This window comes from Entelurus aequoreus, linkage group LG06 (assembly GCF_033978785.1).
Source record: "Entelurus aequoreus isolate RoL-2023_Sb linkage group LG06, RoL_Eaeq_v1.1, whole genome shotgun sequence".
In the NCBI taxonomy this organism is placed as follows: Eukaryota; Metazoa; Chordata; class Actinopteri; order Syngnathiformes; family Syngnathidae; genus Entelurus; species Entelurus aequoreus.
Window position 1 is genome coordinate 31996461 of NC_084736.1, and position 20898 is coordinate 32017358.

General features: G+C 35.8%; 2 protein-coding genes across 3 annotated transcripts; one reads left to right on the forward strand and one right to left on the reverse strand.

Moving 5' to 3' along the window:
* Positions 1 to 3721: 3721 nt before the first annotated feature.
* Positions 3722 to 11211, reverse strand: dctn5 (dynactin 5). Its single transcript, XM_062049471.1, has 6 exons — positions 11030 to 11211; positions 10820 to 10888; positions 10634 to 10752; positions 7924 to 8035; positions 4118 to 4220; positions 3722 to 4038 (listed from the first exon to the last, which is right to left on the reverse strand). The coding sequence occupies exons 1-6, from the start codon at positions 11075 to 11077 to the stop codon at positions 3941 to 3943; spliced, it is 549 nt and encodes a 182-aa protein (XP_061905455.1). The 5' UTR covers positions 11078 to 11211; the 3' UTR covers positions 3722 to 3940.
* Positions 11212 to 12651: 1440 nt separating this feature from the next.
* Positions 12652 to 15502, forward strand: ndufab1b (NADH:ubiquinone oxidoreductase subunit AB1b). Of its 2 annotated transcripts, none has more exons than XM_062049472.1 (5): positions 12652 to 12859; positions 14879 to 14995; positions 15068 to 15155; positions 15222 to 15326; positions 15401 to 15502. In XM_062049472.1, the coding sequence occupies exons 1-4, from the start codon at positions 12701 to 12703 to the stop codon at positions 15311 to 15313; spliced, it is 456 nt and encodes a 151-aa protein (XP_061905456.1). In that variant the 5' UTR covers positions 12652 to 12700; the 3' UTR covers positions 15314 to 15326; positions 15401 to 15502. The 2 variants fall into 2 exon arrangements, with proteins under 2 accessions (XP_061905456.1, XP_061905457.1); XM_062049473.1 differs by having other exon boundaries at positions 15404 to 15502.
* The last annotated feature ends 5396 nt before the right edge of the window (positions 15503 to 20898 follow it).

The window sequence follows — 20898 nt, forward strand, 5'->3', positions numbered from 1 at the left end:
TGCCAAAGCGTCACAAGTTGAACACACTGTTTCTAACGTGGACCCCAATCAAATCAAATCAAATCAACTTTATTTATAAAGCACATTTAAAATTTACCACAGGGGTAGCCAAAGTGCTGTACAATGGGCAGGTCATTTTTGGGTATGGATTATATTTAATATATTTGAATAATATATTTTCCCACATTTTATGATTTAAATAAAAAGAAAGAGGTTCTGCAGCCTCCGTGGCAGATCCTCCAGGTTCTGTAACAGTAAAGACTCTTGAACGCATCATAATAATCCCCTCAACTCCCCCCAAAATGGATTAACTCGCTGGAATATAAAGACAATATAACATACATCCATAAACGTGGATGCATGCAAAAGTGCAATATATTTATCTGTACAGTAATCTATTTATTTATATCTGCACCTTATTACTCTTTTATCCTGCACTACCATGAGCTAATACAACGAAATTTCGTTCTTATCAGTACTGTAAAGTTCAAATTTGAATGACAATAAAAAGGAAGTCTAAGTCTAAATGAGCATTACCAACACATAACGTGTGGACTAAACAACAATTATAATGTTTATCATCACGTTATATACAGGAAAACACTATTATTATTATTACTATTATTATTAATATCAATATGATCAGATTCTTATGGATGCCTGTTAGAAAAAGCTAATAAATTGTTCATCTATATACATAACATGTAATAGTTATGGTATGACATATGTTTTTCACATTGTAAGAATGAAATTAACGAGTTGCAAATTGAACGGGACTTATTCTTTAAAATGGAAGAATAAACGTTTACAGAGAACATTTGCATGTCATAATTATGACTATGACATTTTATCTCAAAATTCGGACTTTTTCTCTCATAATTTAGACTTTTTTCCCCTCGACCCCGATGGGGAAAAGCCGTACAAAATGGATGGGTGGATGGAATTGTGACTTTCTTGTCTAATAATTTCATGAATTAAATAGTTTTTTTAACAGCTAAATTCACAGGAAAAGTTGTCTTCCAAGCATTTCTACGTCTGACCACTAGATGCTGCCAAAGCGTAGTCAGTAGTAGTCCCAAAAGACTTCCTGTATCAAATGTGGATCCAAATGCCAATTAGTCTATTTTATTATATATATATATATATATATATATATATATATATATATATATATATATATATATATATATATATATATATATATATATATATATATATATATATATATATATATATTAGCCGACTGACTCACGTTTTATAGTTTAAATCAGCATTACACACATATATCCAAGGCAATATTTGTGTGGACAAAAGCAACAATTTTCATGTTATTGTCCCATTCATCATGTTCTATACAGGCCGACACTATTGTTATTATTGTCAGATTGTCATCAATGGTTATTCTATATACTTCATATTTAATAGTTGGTATGATATTTGTAGTTCACATTGTAAATATGAAATAAACAGTTGCAAATTAGTTTGTACTGATTCCTCAAACTGGAAACATGAAAATTTACAGGGACATTTTTTTATTTCTTTATTATGACTACCTCATAATTTTGACTTTTTTATGTCATAATTTTACTTTTTATCTCGTCAATGTTCTTCTCTTAGAATTTACTTTTTTTCCCTCATAATTTTGACTTTTTTGTCCACTAATTGTGTATAGTCATTTTTTAAGTTTAATCAGTTTCAATGAAATTCACAAGAAACGAAGCATTTCTACGCCTGACCACTAGATCAGGGGTGTCCAAACTTTTTCCACTGAGGGCCGCACACTGAAAAATCAAAGCAAGCGGGGGCCATTTTGATATTTTTTATTTTAAAAACCAATACAATATATGTATAAAAAAGATAGATTTAGGCCTCCACTCAGACTTGATCCCGGGGACCCCAAAAGGTTTTGGTTAAAAAAAATATTACAAATGTGTCATTATTTAGTATTATTATTATTATTATTATTCAAGGTTTAAATCTCTAGATCAACATTAGGTCTATCTGTCAATATAACGCTTTTAAAGATTTGAGTTGTATGCCATTTTTGTCAAGGAAAACCGTGTTTTTTTATGGAAAAAAACACAAAATATGCAATATTTTCCCCCAATAACATTTTAAAGTGGAATATTTGAGATTATATAATAATTGGAGTCTTAAAAAGGTCAATAACTCATAACATTGATTTTAATTCATTATTTTTTTGAGCAATGACACTTAAAAAAAAAAAGTCCCACTAAAATAATATCTCAAAGTGGAATATTTAATGTGAAGTAAATGGAGCCTTGAATAGGTCAATAATTCATAATGACATTGATTTTGATTCATTATTATTTTTTAAAGAAAGAAACAGCCTGCATGGCAGCTTTGTGTTATTAGAGTAAATAATGCAACATTTTCTTGTTACATTTCACCTGTTTGCTCTTTTATACCACTTTTTATGTTTTTTTTCATCGTATTTTTAGAATGTGCCGTGGGGCCGTTAAAAAATGACCTGCATAAAAAATGTATCTCTGTGTTATATACCTCTTTAAGTTCAGTTGCTCCAAACTCTCTATCAGTGATAAGAGCCTCGTTGGAGAGCGATCTTAATACCAACATATCCGACCAACACTGCGACTCTGCCCTGAAACTGCTTCACTCCTCCTCAATATGTGCCCGCCATAGTCTCATCCAATGCAAAGTAATCCATAAAATTCATTACACTAACTCAAAACTATCCAAAATCTACCCCACTGTTAGCAATACCTGCAATAGATGCAAACAATCTCCGGCCGATCATGTCCATATGTTCTGGTCCTGCTCTAAACTATGTTCCTTTTGGGAGGATATTTTTGACACGATCGGGAAGCATACGGTCAAAACGTTCCCCCCAACCCATTATCAGCCATTTTTGGCGTATGCCCCGATAACATGTGCCCGGTATCATTAAAACGCGCTGTTGCTTTTACGACCTTGCTGGCCAGGCGATTGATTTTGTTTAATTGGAAGCTGGCTCGCCCCCATCACACGGCCGTTGGATTAGAGGTTCTCTACAATCTAAAACTAGAAAAACTTAGGTTTTCGCTAAAAGGCTCGGCTCAAGCGTTTGAAAGCTCATGGAGTCCTTTCTTGCTGTATGTCAACTCTTTTGATTTATCCCCAGACGCAGATGAGGAATAATCTCCCTTTTATTAATTATTATTGTTTTAATTTAATTTAATTTAAATTTTATTTTCTCCCTTTCTCTCCTTTCAGCCTGTTTGTGTGTCTCTGGCCTCGTATGTGTGTGTGTATGTGAGGATGTCTGTCTTTGTTGTCTTACTTGTTATATGATTGTGCCATATGTCCCTTGTTGGTGTGACCTGAGTGGGGATTTGGGTTTTAAGGGAAAGGGTGTGAAGAATTTTCTGACTTTAAAATTGTACTGTTTCGACTTGCACTTTTTTCTGTATTTGAAAATGCCAATAAAAAAAAGTTGGATTAAAAATGACCTGCGGGCCGTAAATGGCCCCCGTGGGCCGCACTTTGGACACCCCTGCACTAGATGGTGCCAAAGCGTCACAAATTGTCCCAACGCACTTCTTGTATCCGTGGATCCAAAATGTCAAGTAGTCTAGTTTTTATTATGTATAATATATATTTAAAATATATTAACTACTGAATTTTTTATAATTAAAATCAGCATCATACACATAAATCCAAGGTTATTAGAAATGAAAATAACTGTTCTAAATAACACTTGAAATTACATCAAATCCTTTCCCACTGAATATCATTTATTTTACATTTACTGTCACATTTATATACATTATTATTATATTTGTGGACACATTGATTACTTTGCACACAGAACTTTGCCACCTGCTGCAAGTGAAGCCAATAAAAGGTGTGATAAGTTCATGTTGCTCGGGTTTTGGTCCAAGTTTGTCGTGAGAGTTCGCTGCCAACATGGCGGCGGTGCTCAGATTTGGCTGAGAGGAAGAAACTTCTGGTAGTAACTCTTGGTGACGTCGATCATCAGGTCCTGCGTGCACTCCGGCAACTCGCCCGAAAACAGACCTGCGGAGGATGGCGAGTGTTTTTAACAGTGAGGCGTATACCTGCTAAATTAGCTAGCAAAGCTAGCATGTTAAGAGACCTGGACATCCAGAGAAGACGGTGAAAGGAGGCACCACCGTCTCCGGAGGAAGAACCGTGTTGTCCAAGATCTTGCAGCAGTCTTTCAGGACGCAGCGACGACCCTGGCAACACAGAGACCTAACCATCTCATTTGCATAATTGATTTGCAATACTGAATATTCTGAGAAAGGTTATATTTAGTAGTCGCTAGAAGTTTTCAACACTGATACCCTCTTGCTGCGTTTTTTTTACTCTCTGGCGGACCAGGTGTGTGAAGCTGCATACCACCACCTACTGTGGGGAATTGTAACCAAAAGCGACAGTCCCGTTATGAAGTGTTAAAGAGCAAAGGCGAACAGCTAATCAATAAACACACATTTGTTTCCTAAACACTGACATCAAGTCACATGTTCATCAATAAACACGACAGGAACACATCACCTTCTGTTCATTTGTTTTTCTAAATAAAACTAACACCAAAAAAATGTGTTTCCAGACCCAAAATGAAAAAAAAAAAGCTTAATGAATGAAACAGAACAATATTTCATGCTGCTCTGACATTTCCTCATAAAGATGCAAATAAACTTCAGAGTTGTTTTGTTCAGATATTTAGTGATTCTAAATGGACTGCTGCCCTCTAGTGGAAGAATCTTTATCTGCACAAAGACAAACAGGCGAGTGATTGTTTTGATCAGTTGGATGAAAAGGACACAAGAATATCTTTCACATTGAAGTAGTCAGAGTAAAACTACAATAGTCCATGAAAGTATTGCAGTATAATGGGTGTCCAAAGTGTGGCACATAGCTTTTTTTAACATTCTAATGTTGGCATGCTAGCTTTTTTGATAATTCTGTAGTGTTAGCATGCTAACATCAATATGCTACCTTTTTTCGTAGGTATATTTTGGTACTTGATGCAAGCTATCGTTAGCAGGCTAGCATTTTAAACACATTTTTCAGGTAGACACTTCCGAGTATTATATTTTAGTACTTAACACATATTACAGTCAGCATTTTAGCATGCTAGCTTTTTTTTAGCTAATTCAGCAGGTATACGCCTCTGTCATATTTAGGCATGTCACTAAATATTACACGTTAAAGTTAGCATGTTAGCATACCAACATTAACATGCTCGATTTTTTTAGCCAATTTAAAGGTATATACCAGAGTCATATTCTGGTTCTTGATGCATGCTATCGTTAGCAGGCTAGCATTTTAAACAATAATAGTATTTTCTTCTAAAATTTTGTGGGTGTGGCTTATACACCGGTGTCCTCTATTGTCTGGAAAATACGGTAATTATAACTTTTAACATATTTTGTTGGCAGATGGCAAATGATCACATTTTTACCAGCATTAATGTAATAAAATATTAATATTGTAATAAAACATTATTGTAATAAAATATTAATTTTTTCATAAAATAGTATTAATGTAATGAAATATTATTATAGTAATAAAGTATCATCATATAAAATTATTAATGTAATTAAATATTATTATTGCAATAAAATATTATTAATGTAATATAATATTATTATTATAATAAAATATTATTATGGTCATAAACTAGTAATAATGTAATACAATATTATTATTGTAATAGAATATTATTGTTGTAATAAAATATTTTCATAATAACATATTGTCATAAATTATTATTGTAATAAAATATTGTTAATGTAATAATATATTCGGCCCATTTCTAAATTACCTTTTGTGTCAAAATTTTTGGAGAAATGTGTTTTGGCGCAACTGCAGCCTTTTTTAGATGAAAATAGCACTTTAGATCCATTTCAGTCTGGATACAAAGCTTTGCACAGTACTGAATCTGCACTTTTAAAGGTTTTTAATTATTTGCTTTTAATGTCTGATTCTGGCAGCTCTGCCATTTTAGTGCTTTTAGATCTTACAGCTGCCTTTGACACAATCGACCACACAATTCTTTTAGATCGCTTGAGAGACTGTGTGGGTGTCAGGGGGACTGCATTAGAGTGGTTCAGATCCTACCTGTCAGAAAGGTCCTTCTCTGTCAGGCTGGGGGACGCCACCTCTTCTTCTGCTCCGCTTTACTGTGGTGTCCCCCAGGGATCTATTCTAGGCCCCATCCTTCGCATCGTTCGCTCTATATCTCCTCCCGATTGGAGAGATTTTTAAGAGGCATGGAGTGTCTTATCACTTTTATGCAGACGACTGCCAAATTTATATGCCGATTTCAAAAGGCCACGGCCCCCTGACACACCTTCTCAACTGTCTATGCGACGTCAGGGCTTGGTTAGCCCAGAATTTTTTAATAATGAATGAGGGAAAAACGGAAATTTTAGTTTTTGGTCCGGCCCTCACTGACTTGGGACCATTGCAAAATGATGTGCGTCCCAAAGTCGCCAGCCTTGGCGTCACTATAGACAGCGATTTTAAACTTGACAATGCCGTTTTAAAATCATGTTTTTATCATCTTCGCCTTTTAGCAAAGGTAAAACCGTTTTTATCTTTTAACCTTTTTGGACAAGTCGTGCATGCTTTTATTTCAAGTGGCCTGGACTACTGCAATGCACTTTATGCTGGCATTAGCCAAAAAGCTCTCTCCCGGTTGCAGTTAGTCCAGAACGCGGCAGCACAACTTTTAACAGGGGCCAGGAGACGCCAGCATATAACCCCAATTCTTCAGAGTTTGTACTGGCTCCCTGTTCATCTTAAAATTGATTTTAAAACCTTGCTGTTTGTTTTTAAAGCTTTGCATGCACTGGCACCTCATTATATCTCAGACCTCATCCAAACTTACAATCCTGCGCGCGCTCTCAGGTCCAAGAGCCAGCTCCAGCTCGTGGTGCCCAAGACGAGACTTAAAACCAGGGGAGACAGGGCCTTCTCTGTGGTCGGCCCTAAGCTCTGGAACACTCTGCCCCTCCATGTTCAAACTGCTCCCACAGTGGAGTGTTTTAAGTCTCGTCTTAAGACCCACTTTTATTCTCTGGCTTTTAACACTATGTGAGTTGTGTGGTCCTCTGTGTTTTTAAAATATTGATTTCTATTTACTGTTTTAATTCGTTTCACCCTTTAAAATCGTTTTTAATCATATTTATTTTATATTGTTTTTAATATTGTTGTGCAGCACTTTGGAAACATTTTGTTGTTTAAATGTGCTATATAAATAAAGTGGATTGGATTGGATATTATAGCAATAAAATATTAATGTAATAAAATATTTATATCCTAAAATATTATTATTGTAATAAAATATTTTGGTCATAAAATATTATTGTAATAAAATATTATTTTGGTCATAAAATATTATTGTAATAAAATATTATTATTGTAATACAATATTATTTGCATAACATATTGTTATTGTAATAAAATATGGTTATTGTCATAAAATATTATTAATGTAATAAAATATTAATAGTCATAAAATAGTATCAATGTAATAAAATATTCTTATTGTAATAAAATATTATTGCCATAAAATATTAATGTCATAAAATATTTTCATAAAATAGTAATAATGTAATAAAATATTATTGTAATAAAATATTATTAATGTCCTAGAATATTATTATTGTAATAAAATAATATTGCCATAAAATATTATTAATGTCCTAAATTATTATTATTGTCATAAAATATTATTAATGTCATAAAATATTATTATTGTACTAAATTATTATTATTGTCTTAAAATAACATCTTCTGTGTGTCTTTGGCTCGTATACACATTCTGCAGAAAACCACAAAATTCCAACATGACTATCATGTGACTCATTACACCGCGTGTGAGTGTGTGTGTGTGTATGCGTGGATGTGTGTGTGTGTGCGTGCACTCACTATGACACAATTCTTGCCGATGTGGACGTAGGAGCCGATCTGAGCCGCGTTGACTACACAGTCCTCCTCGATGAAGACGTGGTCGCCGATGTGCAGCGGGAAGAACGCCACTCTGCACGCAGGAAGCGAGAATAGTGAAATACAATCTTGTCTGCATGCAGCCTCCAAGTTTGCAAAATGTGTCACTTTAAAAAAACCTCTAAATACACCTTTTGCCATGAACACACCTTATCATCAATCATTTTATATGAATAAACTTTGTGATCAGTGACACATTTATTCAAATTTTGGTTCCATTATTTATGCGGGAGTGACAAAATGATTCAATGATCATGACATGTACGAAGTATCAGTCTCGCCCATAGACATCTTATAAGTAGACGCAGCATCGAACGCTACTGCCTACTGGCGCTGAGGAGACGCGGGGCCACCATCTTGGAGTGGTGATCCGCTCCACTCAGTGCAATTCATTTGGCAGGAGCAAAGAACTGTCAGCGCATTTAATTCATCTTACCTCACTGAATACCACTGATTTTCACGCGGTTTTTGTCATACGTGTAGCTATGATAAAGGACACATGTTTTGGCATGTTTTGTTATTCATAGTTTGCTAAACAGTAATAGAATATTCTTATATGCCATAAGTGAGCAGACATCCGAGATCAAAACTGGGAATATAATCCCAGAGAAGGGGGAAAAAAAACAGTCAGCTATTTTTAAGTTGAAGAAATATGATTAGGTTATATATATATATATATATATATATATATATATATATATATATATATATATATATATATATATATATATATGCGTATATCCTACATGAACAATGTATGAATACATTAGATATCTATATATCTTAGGGACCTATAGACTGTATCTCTGTTGCTGCAGCAGCAGAGAGTTTATTCTGTCTTGACACTTTGTATTGATATTTTGTATTACATTCTTCCCTTAAATGATCATGTTTACAGTGATTGTTTTATATGTATTTTTTATGTATGTCGCTTTGGATAAAAGCGTTTGCCAAATACTTAAACATAAACATATATAAACACCTGAAAGTCTTTATATCAGCTAAAGCCACCAATCTGTTTCACTGGATTCATAATAAAACCAAATTCTGTCTTACCCAACAATGTTAGTATTTGAATATTGTTACTTGAAGACTTATTCCTGGTTACAATTATACTGTTAAAGGCCTACTGAAATGAAATGTTTTTATTTAAACAGGGATAGCAGATCCATTCTATGTGTCATACTTGATCATTTCGCGATATTGCCATATTTTAGCTGAAAGGATTTAGTAGAGAACATCGATGATAAAGTTCGCAACTTTTGGTCGCTGATAAAAAAAGCCTTGCCTGTACCGGAAGTAGCGTGACGTCAAAGGTTGAAAGGCTCCTCACATTTCCCCATTGTTTTCAATGCAGCGAGAGCGATTCGGACCGAGAAAGCGACGATTACCCCATTAATTTGAGCCAGGATGAAAGATTTGTGGATGAGGAACGTGAGAGTGAAGGACTAGAGTGCAGTGCAGGACGCATCTTTTTTCGCCCTGACCGTAACTTAGGTACAAGCTGGCTCATTGGATTCCACACTCTCTCCTTTTTCTATTGTGGATCACGGATTTGTATTTTAAACCACCTCGGATACTATATTCTCTTGAAAATGAGAGTCGAGAACGCGAAATGGACATTCACAGTGACTTTTATCTCCACGACAATACATCGGCGAAACACTTTAGCTACGGAGCTAACGTGATAGCATCGGGCTTAACTGCATATAGAAACAAAAGAAATAAGCCCCTGACTGGAAGGATAGACAGAAAATCAACAATACTATTAAACCATGGACCTGTAAATACACGGTTAATGCTTTCCAGCTTGGCGAAGCTTAACAATGCTGTTGCTAACGACGCCATTGAAGCTAACTTAGCAACGGGACCTCACAGAGCTATGCTAAAAACATTAGCTATCCACCTACGCCAGCCAGCCCTCATCTGCTCATCAACACCCGTGCTCACCTGCGTTCCAGCGATCGACGGTGCGACGAAGGACTTCACCCGATCATCCGTGCGGTCGGCGGCTAGCGATGTTAAGATTTCATCATTGATGTATAAACTATCAGACTGCGTGGTCGGTAGTAGTGGGTTTCAGTAGGCCTTTAAGAAAGTATTGTCTTATACTTTGCCTAAAATGAGAATGCATCATAATCTGTGGCGGCTGGTGAATTTTGTTTTAGGTGGGGCTGAAAGTTTGTAAACCAAACCCCTGTAGGGGCGTCATCCTCCCCCAGAAGATTTATTTGTCATTTTCACATACAAATATTGAAGATCTTTGCTCCTTCTCAACTCTGTGGTAATGTTCTTTTCACAAAATACAACCAATAGTATGTTAATATTAAATCTTACTTGTGAAAAGTAATCCCCCGATCCCTATTTTCAACAGTCCGCTCATTTGAGCCGGAAAACCCTGAACACCAGCCCGGCATCTTTGTTTTCTACCTGTTAACTGTCAGTTTAGGCTGCTCGCCGGCTCCTCATCACCACTTCAAGATGGCGGCCCAATTCCTCACGTCACAGCAGCCAATGGTGCGTCTACTTATAAGATGTCTATGGTCTCGCCCACTAACTTCACCCTCCTAGATACATGGTGGTCATCTACGATCGCTTCAAAGATGGAAATAAGTGACTAAAAAGATGTTACCCTTTGCTGAATTTTTTGAAAGGTGGCCGAATGACACTCCTGCTTTTGACCACACAATGTCTGCCCACCCGGACATTAGCCAGGTCCCCCCTGATGATGCAATCATTCATGACAATTGTCTGCAGGGGAAAACAAACACTAGTCAACACCATTGTGTCCTCATCAATGACTACACATGTCACCTACTTTTCCATTAAGTACGATGTTTTGGCTTCCACACAGCACCGACTGCCGGCTAACTTTGTTACCGGAGGCCTGAAATGAAGCAAATGTAGCGTTGAAATGTTGACGTTAGAAGTGTAGCCTAGCTAGTGTGGCTAATATTAGCCTAGCTAACGCCCTGTTTGGCAACATTAGCCCCATAGCTGACTAAAGGCTGGAAACAACATTCTTTACCGTCTCGATGTACTCTGCTTTGTTGTACAACAATTCCGACAACTCCATAGCTGCGAGTTTGACACGTTTGTTGCCTAAAAGAAGAGGAAAAAGTCAATCTGAAGCATTTGGTTGCTTCAAGCGCCTCTCCGACCGACTGATGGATGACAGACAGAACGAGTTGCGTGTAGAGTGGTCGATTAGTTTCATAAGCACAAAGTGCCGTTTCATTCAGTTCAAACCCCAACAAAATGACCTTTCTAAATGTTGTATACGTTTATGTTTTGTTCACAATGTATATTTATAAAATAAGAGTATAAACGATGAATTAAGTAATTTCAAGGTCGATTGCGTTTGCCTGAATTTTACCCAAACATTGTCTTGTAATAAAACATTAATATTGTCATAAAATAGTATTAATTAGGGATGTCCGATAATGGCGTTTTTGCCAATATCCGATATTCCGATATTGTCCAACTCTTAATTGCCAATACCGACATCAACCGATACCAATATATACAGTCGTGGAATTAACACATTATTATGCCTAATTTGGACAACCAGGTATGGTGAAGATAAGGTCCTTTTTAAAAATTAAAAATAAATAAAATAAGATAAATAAATTAAAAACATTTTTTTGAATCAAAAAGAAAGTAAATCCATATAAAAAACAGTTACATAGAAACTAGTAATTAATGAAAATGAGTAAAATTAACTGTTAAAGGTTAGTACTATTAGTGGACCAGCAGCACGCTGTGCTTACGGACTGTATCCCTTGCAGACTGTATTGTTATATATTGATATATAGGAACCAGAATATTAATAACAGAAAGAAACAACCCTTTTGTGTGAATGAGTGTAAGTGGGGGAGGGAGGTTTTTGGGTTGGTGCACTAATCGTAAGTGTATCTTGTGTTTTTTATGTTGATTTAATTAAAAAAAAACAAATTAAAAAAACGATACCGATCATAAAAAAACCAGATACCGATATTATCGGACATCTCTATCTTATTATAGCAATAAAATATTATTATCGTCAGAAAATATTATTAATGTAATTAAATATTATTAATGTAATAGACTATCATTATGGTCATAAAATAGTATTAATGTCATAACATTTTATTGTCATAAAATATTAATGTAATACAATATTATGGTCATAAAATAGTATTAATGTAATAAAATATTATTGTAATAAAATATTATTGTAATAAAATATTAATGTAATAAAGTATTATATTATTATTGTAATAAAATATTATTAATGTTAATGTTGAGATTTTCTCAGGCCACAATTGTTTTCATCCAAAATAATATTGTATTTTAGGCAATAAATATAAATACCTGTTTTAAAATAGCCTATTGTAGGAATGTATTTAGTATTAGCGCAGTTGTGACGGATGTAATGCGTACTGCTATTGTTTTAAAGACCGGAAGCTTGGGATTTTGACTATGGCTATTCTTTGTTGTAAATACTGGAAGTTCCTCTCGAGTTTTTGTCTTCCCTAATTCCTCTCTGCTGAGCCGGCATCACATCCCAGCAGACCCCCGGCGACATTACAATAAAAGAAATAAAGTAAACGCCAATATTGAGTTGCGCATGCGCTACTGCTGTTTGACCCCCCCCCCCCCCGCCCCTACCTCTCGCAGTGCATGCTGGGTGGCGACAGCAGCCACTTCTCTCCCCGTCATGGCGTCCCTAGTCTTGCGCCAGTGCGTCCGCTCCTCGCTGAGGCTGCTCGCCGCCAACGTGATGATGAGAGCCGCCCCGCGGCCTTTAGCCGCCGCCGTCCGACCGTTGTCCTTTGCCGCGGACAGCCGCAGGACGTGGTGGCTCGGACAGAGCCAGGTGAGGTGTCCGCCATCATGGAGCTCCTCCTGTTTGACCTAGCGACGTCTTTCAAGAGTGGAAGGCAGCGACGTTCAAATGTGCGATAATTGAAATGTTTGTCGACTATTTACGTCTTTAAACTGTAGAAGGCAAATATGGAGGAGTTCTGCTTTCATCAGGAGATAGTTCAGTTTGTTGGCGAGCCTGTTAGCAATGTTTGTGTAGCTTCATTTTTAAGGTGGTATTAAGGATTCTCCACGATGCTGTTACTGTCATTTTCCCGTGCGGCCTTAAATTTGATAAACGCATTAACGGATGTTCTGACCAAAGATCGTTCATTGTCAACATGACTTCTTTTCCCCACATAACTTGAGTTCAATAACAATATAATGCAGATATTTTAAACTTAAAATTAAACATGTACGCCATACATTTTTAAATGAAGAAGATACGCATTATTATCGTTAGAATTAGTAGACAAACATTTATATATAAAATCGAAGATAAAGGCTCTTAATTTGGTTTTTAAATCCCTTAAAGTCCTCGACGGATGGATGACAGACAGTACAAGTTGCGTGTAGAGCGGTCGATTATGCACAAGGTGGCGTTTCCTTCAGTTCAAACCCCAACTAAATTGCCTTTCTAAATAGTGAAGACGTTTACTTTTTGTTCACAGTGTATATTTATAAAATAAGATAATATACGATAAAAGGGACAAGCGGTAGAAAATGCATGGATGGAAATTAAGTAATTTCAAGGTCGATTGCTTTTGCCTGAATTTGACCCAAACTACGGGTAAGACGCTGCTTGATTTTTCCCAGGTCACAATTCTTTTGATCCAAAATAATAAATGTTTTAGGCAATGACAATAAACACCTGTTTTACAATAGCCTACTATAGATGTTCTAACCAAAGATTGTTCATTGGCAACATGACTTTTCCCCATAAAACTTGATTTCAATAATATATTGCAGATATTTTAAACTGAAAATTAAGCAGACATTTTTAAATGAAGATGCGCATTATTATCGTTAGAATTAGTAGACAAACATTTATATATGAAATCGAAAATAAAGGCTTTTAATTTGGTTTTTAAATCCCTTAAAGTCCTCGACTGATGGATGACAGACAGTACAAGTTGCGTGTAGAGCGGTCGATTATGCACAAGGTGGCGTTTCCTTCAGTTCAAACCCCAACAAAATTGCCTTTCTAAATGGTGAAGACGTTTACTTTTTTTTCACAATGTATATTTATAAAATAAGATAATATACAATAAAAAGGACAAGCGGTAGAAAATTGGATGGATGGAAATTAAGTAATTTCAAGGTCGATTGCTTTTGCCTGAGTTTGACCCAAACTACGGGTAAGACGTTGCCTGATTTTTCTCAGGTCACAATTGTTTTGATCCAAAATATTGTGTTTTAGGCAATGAAAATAAACACCTGTTTTACAATAGCCTACTGTAGATGTTCTAACCAAAGATTGTTCATTGGCAACATGACTTCTTTTCCCCATAAAACTTGATTTCAATAATTTATTGCAGATATTTTAAACTGAAAATTAAACATACATCTTTAAATGAAGATGTGCATTATTATCGTTAGAATCAGTAGACAAACATTTATATATAAAATGGAAGACAAAGGCTCTTAATTATTTTTTTAAATCCCTTAAAGTCCTCCTGTGTCCAGGAACTTACTTCCTGAAGTTTTAAACAAAAACTACACACACTAAAACAATTTGTGTTTAGTAAAAATTACCAATCTAATCAGTTTAGTATCAGCCACATTCTGATATCATAACTGTCGATATTTGTCAATACAGAGCTCTAGCTTAGCGGTTAGCATGGCTTCTCGTATTCCGTGTAGTGTAGCATTTTCAGCTAGTCCTGGTCCTCCAGCGAGGTGAGGATTAGTGTCTCGCACTGTGGAGGGACGTTAGCCGCGGCTGCCAAATGTGTCGTCATCACGCGATAATCTCTGTCGGCGGCCAAATTGATCTCATGGAGATGGTCCGTAACCCTTGGTCCGTTCCCAGATCTCTTCGTTGTTGCCATGCCGACAATACGGCGACCTGCCCCCCCTCACCCTGGACACCATCAAGGAGCGCGTCATGTACGTCCTCAAGCTCTACGACAAGATCAATCCCGAGAGCGTGAGTGAGCACCGTGCAAGATGGCCGCAGGCGCTTTTTTTTTTTGGTAACGTATGCCTTTTGTCTGCGTAGCTGAAGACGTCGTCGCACTTCATGAAAGACCTGGGTCTGGACAGCCTGGACCAGGTGGAGATCATCATGGCCATGGAGGACGAGTTCGGTGAGCGTCGCTCCGTCGCCAACATTTTTTTTACCGCTTTCTCTCTTGACCTTGGCTTCTCCGCAGGCTTCGAGATTCCCGACGCAGAAGCGGAGAAGCTGATGTCGCCTGCAGAGATCGTGCAGTACATCGCGGACAAGAAGGATGTTTATGAGTAACGAGTCCCAGCAGGCAAGTCTCTAAAGGATTTGGTATCATTGAGTTTCCTAAAGGATTTGATATCATTGTTGGGTTTCTTTCCACAGCAGGACCAAGATGTTCTTCAGTGTTTGTTCTTCAATGTTCTCCCAAACCTCTCCTTCCTTCCATTTCTTCACAATAAGTTAATAAAAGACTTTCAACACACACGTCTGCCACTATCTGTGTGTGTGACAGGAGAAAAGCTCAGTTGGCGCAACCTGCTGGTTTTCATGTGGACATCTCCAGAACATGAAGTTGTTTTCCACACAATATCAATACTACAGTGGTATTGGACACTGGATGAGAACAAACCAGTATTGAGGCCTCTGATTAGAAGCATATACTGTAAGTCCAATCTTAAAACTCATTTGTATATTCTAGCTTTTAAATAGACCCCCCTTTTGGACCAGTTGATCACCCACATCTGCGGTCCTCTCCAAGGTTTCTCATTGTCATTCCACTGGGTTGAGTTTTTCCTTGCCCTGATGTGGGATCTGAACCGAGGATATCGTTGTGGCTTGTGCAGCCATTTGAGACACTTGTGATTTAGGGCTATATAAATAAACGATTGATTGATTGGCTCAGCCTCGAACAGCATTAAAGGATGTTAGTTTTTATATTCTCTAGCTATAATATTTAATGATTACTTTTTCAACCAATTAACCACAATTAAAATGACCTTTTACTAGGTTAAACAAACACATTTTGTTTAGGTCAAATTCAATAAGGTAAAATCTCTTTCCACAAATGCTTATTTAAAATGAATGGTAAAAATGCCTCATGTAAATGTACCATTAAAAAAGTACAGTATGATTTTTCCACAAATCGTTAATATTTAACTTGAATATTATTATTCCATATTGTTAGAATGTTGCCTCACATTTTTATGCCTTTAAAAATTGAATATTATTATTCCATATTGTTAGAATGTTGCCTCACATTTTTATGCCTTTAAAAATGTTTAGTATTTTTCCACAAATGCTGGTTAAACTTTAACATGAATGTTAAACACTTTTTTTAAATGCTCACATTTAATTTTCTCTAAAAATGTCTGGTATAATTTAATTTTTGCAGTATAACTTTTCAAACAGTGTTTAATATACATGTGATTGTATAGTGCAGGGGTCACCAACGCGGTGCCCGCGGGCACCAGGTCGCCCGTAAGGACCAGATGAGTCGACCGCAGGCCTGTTCTAAAAAAAAAATGTAAAAAAAAAAAAAAAATTTTTTTTAAAAAAAAATTAAATCTACATAGAAAAAACACAAGATACACTTTCAATCAGTGCATCGACCCAAACAACCTCCCCCATGCACACCCACTCACACAAAAGGGGTTATTTCTTTTTGCTACCAATATTCTGGTTCCCACAACATAGACAACACATCTGCAAGGGACACAGTCCCTGAAGCACACATGATTGTATAGGCTGCTGGTCCACTAACATTTTCATTAATTACTATTTTTTATGTAATTATTTTTATATTGTTTTACTTTCTTTTTTATCCAAGAAAATGTTTATTTATTTATTTTATTTTATTTTTTAAAAAAGGGCCTTATCTTCAACAGACCAGGTTGTCAATGAAATTAGATTTGTTTAAAGGGTTTTTTTAAACCAGGCCCAGTCCAGATAATGTCCAAGTCGGACTCAGCAACACACACCTTCATTCATGTACACAGAAAAAAATTAGGGAACACAACAGATTGCATATAATTTATAAACAAAATTACATTTTCAAAATAAGCATTTATGTACAGTCCAGATTATGTCCAGGTCACTCAAATTAGGGAACACAACAACAGATATAATATATTTTATAAACATAATTATACTTTCAAAATAAGCCTTTGAGGACTTCTCATCTTTTTTTTAAAATGTTTTTTGGCATCATTATCGTTTTCAACCATGTAACTTTCTAAAGTTAGAAAATACTGAATAAATGTTTTAGAGAAAGTAATACTAAGTGAATATCTGTTTTTGGCCTTAAAAATAAACATTTTACCGAGTACTATAATTAAATTGACTAAATCATGATTGTCAATGAACTCTCCTAAAATAACAGAAACCACATTAAGCTTCATAAACAAACCAATCCTTAAACACATTTTTTCAACTTCCACCCAAAACAAAGACACAATATGACAATACCAAAACAAATGCAGGGTGGATTCAGGCTCCTGACAACAAAATCGGCAATCATCTGACTCTGTCATATTCCATAATTTTAACATTTTCCCTGTGGGTAAGAAGTTATAAATAATTTTAATTTGAAAATAACGATTTTGCACATCGATAGTGGTTTTATAGATTAGTTTGAATATGGGATCCCATGGCAACGGGCAGTCAAAAAAGTCCTCCCATTTTCCATTTGTGTTGTATGAGGCAGCCTTCAAAGATTTCTTTATTAAATAAAAATTATATATTTTTCTATTTACTTTAGTTCCTTTTTGCCAACTAGAATTTCTTATTAGAGGTTTACAAACTAATAATTTAGTAGTTCCATAATTAATTATTTGTTTCCATCTTTTCCCAATTACTCCAGTTAGTTGATAAAATGAGAAGCTTGAGCAAGCATCACCATACATAGCTCTAAATTCATCATACTTCATAATTTTACCATTCTCATTGATAATATCATTGACAAAAATGATTCCTCTTTCAAACATATTTTTCCAAAAGAAAGGCTTTCCATCTATTACAATATTAGAGTTCATCCATATTAACTGCTGCAAAATATCGTCTCTTTTTTCTGGCACATAACATTGAAAACACCACTATGAGTGGATTGTTTCCTTTATGAACCCCGCCATGTTTCCCAGCAGACTCTCTGGGAGGGGATCACTTGTAAAAAAGGATACAATTTCTTTTGATACAGTACATGTTTTTTGTCCAACAGGACATTTGTGTATTACTCAATGTTTAAATACATCTTTGGAACAATTGATGCTTTTAAAGACAGACACATAGCTTCAAGGTTGAGAAGTTTCAGGCCCCCATATTTATACTCTTTGTACAAAACCTTTCTTTTAATCTTTTCTGGTTTGCCGTTCCAGACAAAATCGAAGACCCTCCGCTCATAAATCTTAAAAAAGTTTTGTGATGGAGCTGGTACTGACAAAAACAAATAAATAAATTGAGGAATAATTAACGAGTTGGCAATAGACATTTTACCATACAAGGTTAGGGATTTCCCTTTCCATAATTGCATAATTTTGTCCAGCTTTCTTAGTCGATTATCATAATTTACTGAGCCTAAATCTTCCAGATTTTCTGGGACAACAACACCAAGTATGTTAACTGGTCCATCTGTCCACAAAACAGGCACTTTGCATTCCATTCGAAAGGACGTTCCCTTTAGATTTCCGATCCTTAACATTTTACATTTATCATAATTAAGCTTAAGGCCAGATTGCTGTGAAAATATGTCCAAAAGATTAAGAAGGTTCCGCAAACAATGAGGAAAAATCTTATCTTTGTGAATCAGCCTTTTCTGACATGAACTTAATCAAGAACAAACACAGAACACGCCTCACTGATGCACATGTGCAAGATTCACTCAGAGTTGCAGTGTCAAGTTACACACCAGAGTACAACACACTAGTTAACAGCATGCAATGCCAGGCTTCCCACTAACTGACAAAGAAACAGATTAACAGATTTGGTGTCCAGTTCAAAGTGTGACATGATTTAAAAATTTGAGAGTTTACTTTTGTATTTTACATGAGTTATTTGTACAAACATGGTGCAAAGTAATTCATGATTTGTTAAAAAATGTTAGTGGCTAGCTAGTTAAAATGGGATATTGTGATTTCAGAAGACTGTCTTAGAAGTGATCATTTGAAAATGTTCAATTTGAAAAATGTGCACTTAGAGAAAATATAAAAATAAAGTGTTGCATATTGATATTTATCTGTTTCTATATATATTTATTGTGAGAAATCATTAAGATGATCAGTGTTTCCACAAAGATAAATATCATTAATTATTAATAATAACAGAGTTAAAGGTAAATTGAGCAAATTGGCTACTTCTGGCAATTTATTTAAGTGTGTATCTAACTGGTAGCCCTTCGCATTAATCAGTACCCAAGAAGTAGCCCTTGGTTTCAAAAAGGTTGGTGACCCCTGGTATAGTGTATGTATTTTCCTTACATTTAAAGTATAATTGATATCCATCTATTTTCTACCGCTTATCCCTTTCGGGGTCGCGGGGGGTGCTGGAGCCTATCTCAGCTACAATCATTTATAATTTTAATTGCAGTAATATTTCACTCCAAGATGGATTGAGTGACAGCTGCTGTTGGCTCATTCACCGAATTTGTGAGTTTAATTTTCCTTTCTGTGCAAAAAAAAAAAAAAAGTTTACTATTTTATTTGCAGCTCAAATGTAGTGACTTCCTAAATCCAGCAGATAGCGCCATTATAACTACAATTCAGTGTCGTTGAGGCACCATTTACTAGGGTGCACATCCAAATAGCAATTCTTATTCATCCGGATTCCAAAATCTGTTCATTATATCAATATTTTATTAAAATTATTTTTTTATGCAATCTCCATGCAACCAGACGTTTTCTAACCTGTAACCATGAAAGTTTAATTATGCCAAATACATTGTCAGAATCGGATTGAATCGTTGGGTGCCCAAAGATTCACACCTAATCATTTTTAAAACATTAGTTTTACATACGTGGTTAAATAAACATTTTATTGTATTTCCTTACAAAAAATATCCACTATATAATTTTTAATTACATTATTTGACCGGAAGTGCACTCATATTCTTTAATGTGCAGATCGTTTGTAAAATAGAAAAATCGAACATATTTTTATTTGCAGGTCAAATGTAGTGATTCCATACGTCCAGCAGAGGGCGCCCTTATGACATCAATTCAGTTTCAACACTATTAAGGCACCATTTATATCCCAATAGTCATTCTGATCCGCACAAATGGGTAATAATAGTCTAACCATGGTGACAATATTGTAAAAATGGATGGAAAAAAACAGTAAATATTTGGCAAGAAAGACGAGCGTGTGTGATTGTTAGTCTTTTATTGAGGGTTGTACCCAAGTTCTACAGCTTTGTATGCTGGCTGCAGGGCCAGAGGTTACAAACAGTAATCAGTACGAGTACAGCCGACAGAAGACTACTAGCTACACTTTAGTACACGTGAGAGCACTAAAATCCAGAGAAATAAAGGAGAACAAATACTGAACAAACCAAGCAACAAAAAAGGAGTAGAAATATTCCAAGGAAACAAAGGAGGACACATTCATCTTGGAGTTGTGGTGACACCTCAGGCCAAGGATGCATTTACCTAATTAAGATTGTCCTTCAAAAAGTGCAGACCCCACAAAAACTCAACACAAATCTTTAAAACCCTCTGCTGCGCCCAGGAAGACCTTGGAAAGTCAAGTCGCTTCCCGCCTGATTCTCCACGTTCCTCACGCATAAAACATCCAACCGCCCCTTTCCGTACCAGCTGTGTCAAATGTGCACTGTCAGTGGTCCTCACGACCCAAAGTCTTGTGGAGGACCATGAACAAGAAACCAGAGTCTTGTG

Bases quoted from the DNA above. Each gene is read 5' to 3' on its own strand.
- dctn5 (XM_062049471.1), bottom strand. From the start codon at position 11,077: ATGGAGTTGTCGGAATTGTTGTACAACAAAGCAGAGTACATCGAGACG. The intron at 10,889-11,029 runs GTAAAGAATGTT...GCTTCATTTCAG, and splicing joins AAGCAGAGTACATCGAGACG to GCCTCCGGTAACAAAGTTAG. The intron at 4,221-7,923 runs GTGAGTGCACGC...CTGTGTTGCCAG, and splicing joins TCGGCAAGAATTGTGTCATA to GGTCGTCGCTGCGTCCTGAA.
- ndufab1b (XM_062049472.1), top strand. From the start codon at position 12,701: ATGGCGTCCCTAGTCTTGCGCCAGTGCGTCCGCTCCTCGCTGAGGCTG. The intron at 14,996-15,067 runs GTGAGTGAGCAC...TTGTCTGCGTAG, and splicing joins ACAAGATCAATCCCGAGAGC to CTGAAGACGTCGTCGCACTT. The intron at 15,156-15,221 runs GTGAGCGTCGCT...GCTTCTCCGCAG, and splicing joins GGCCATGGAGGACGAGTTCG to GCTTCGAGATTCCCGACGCA.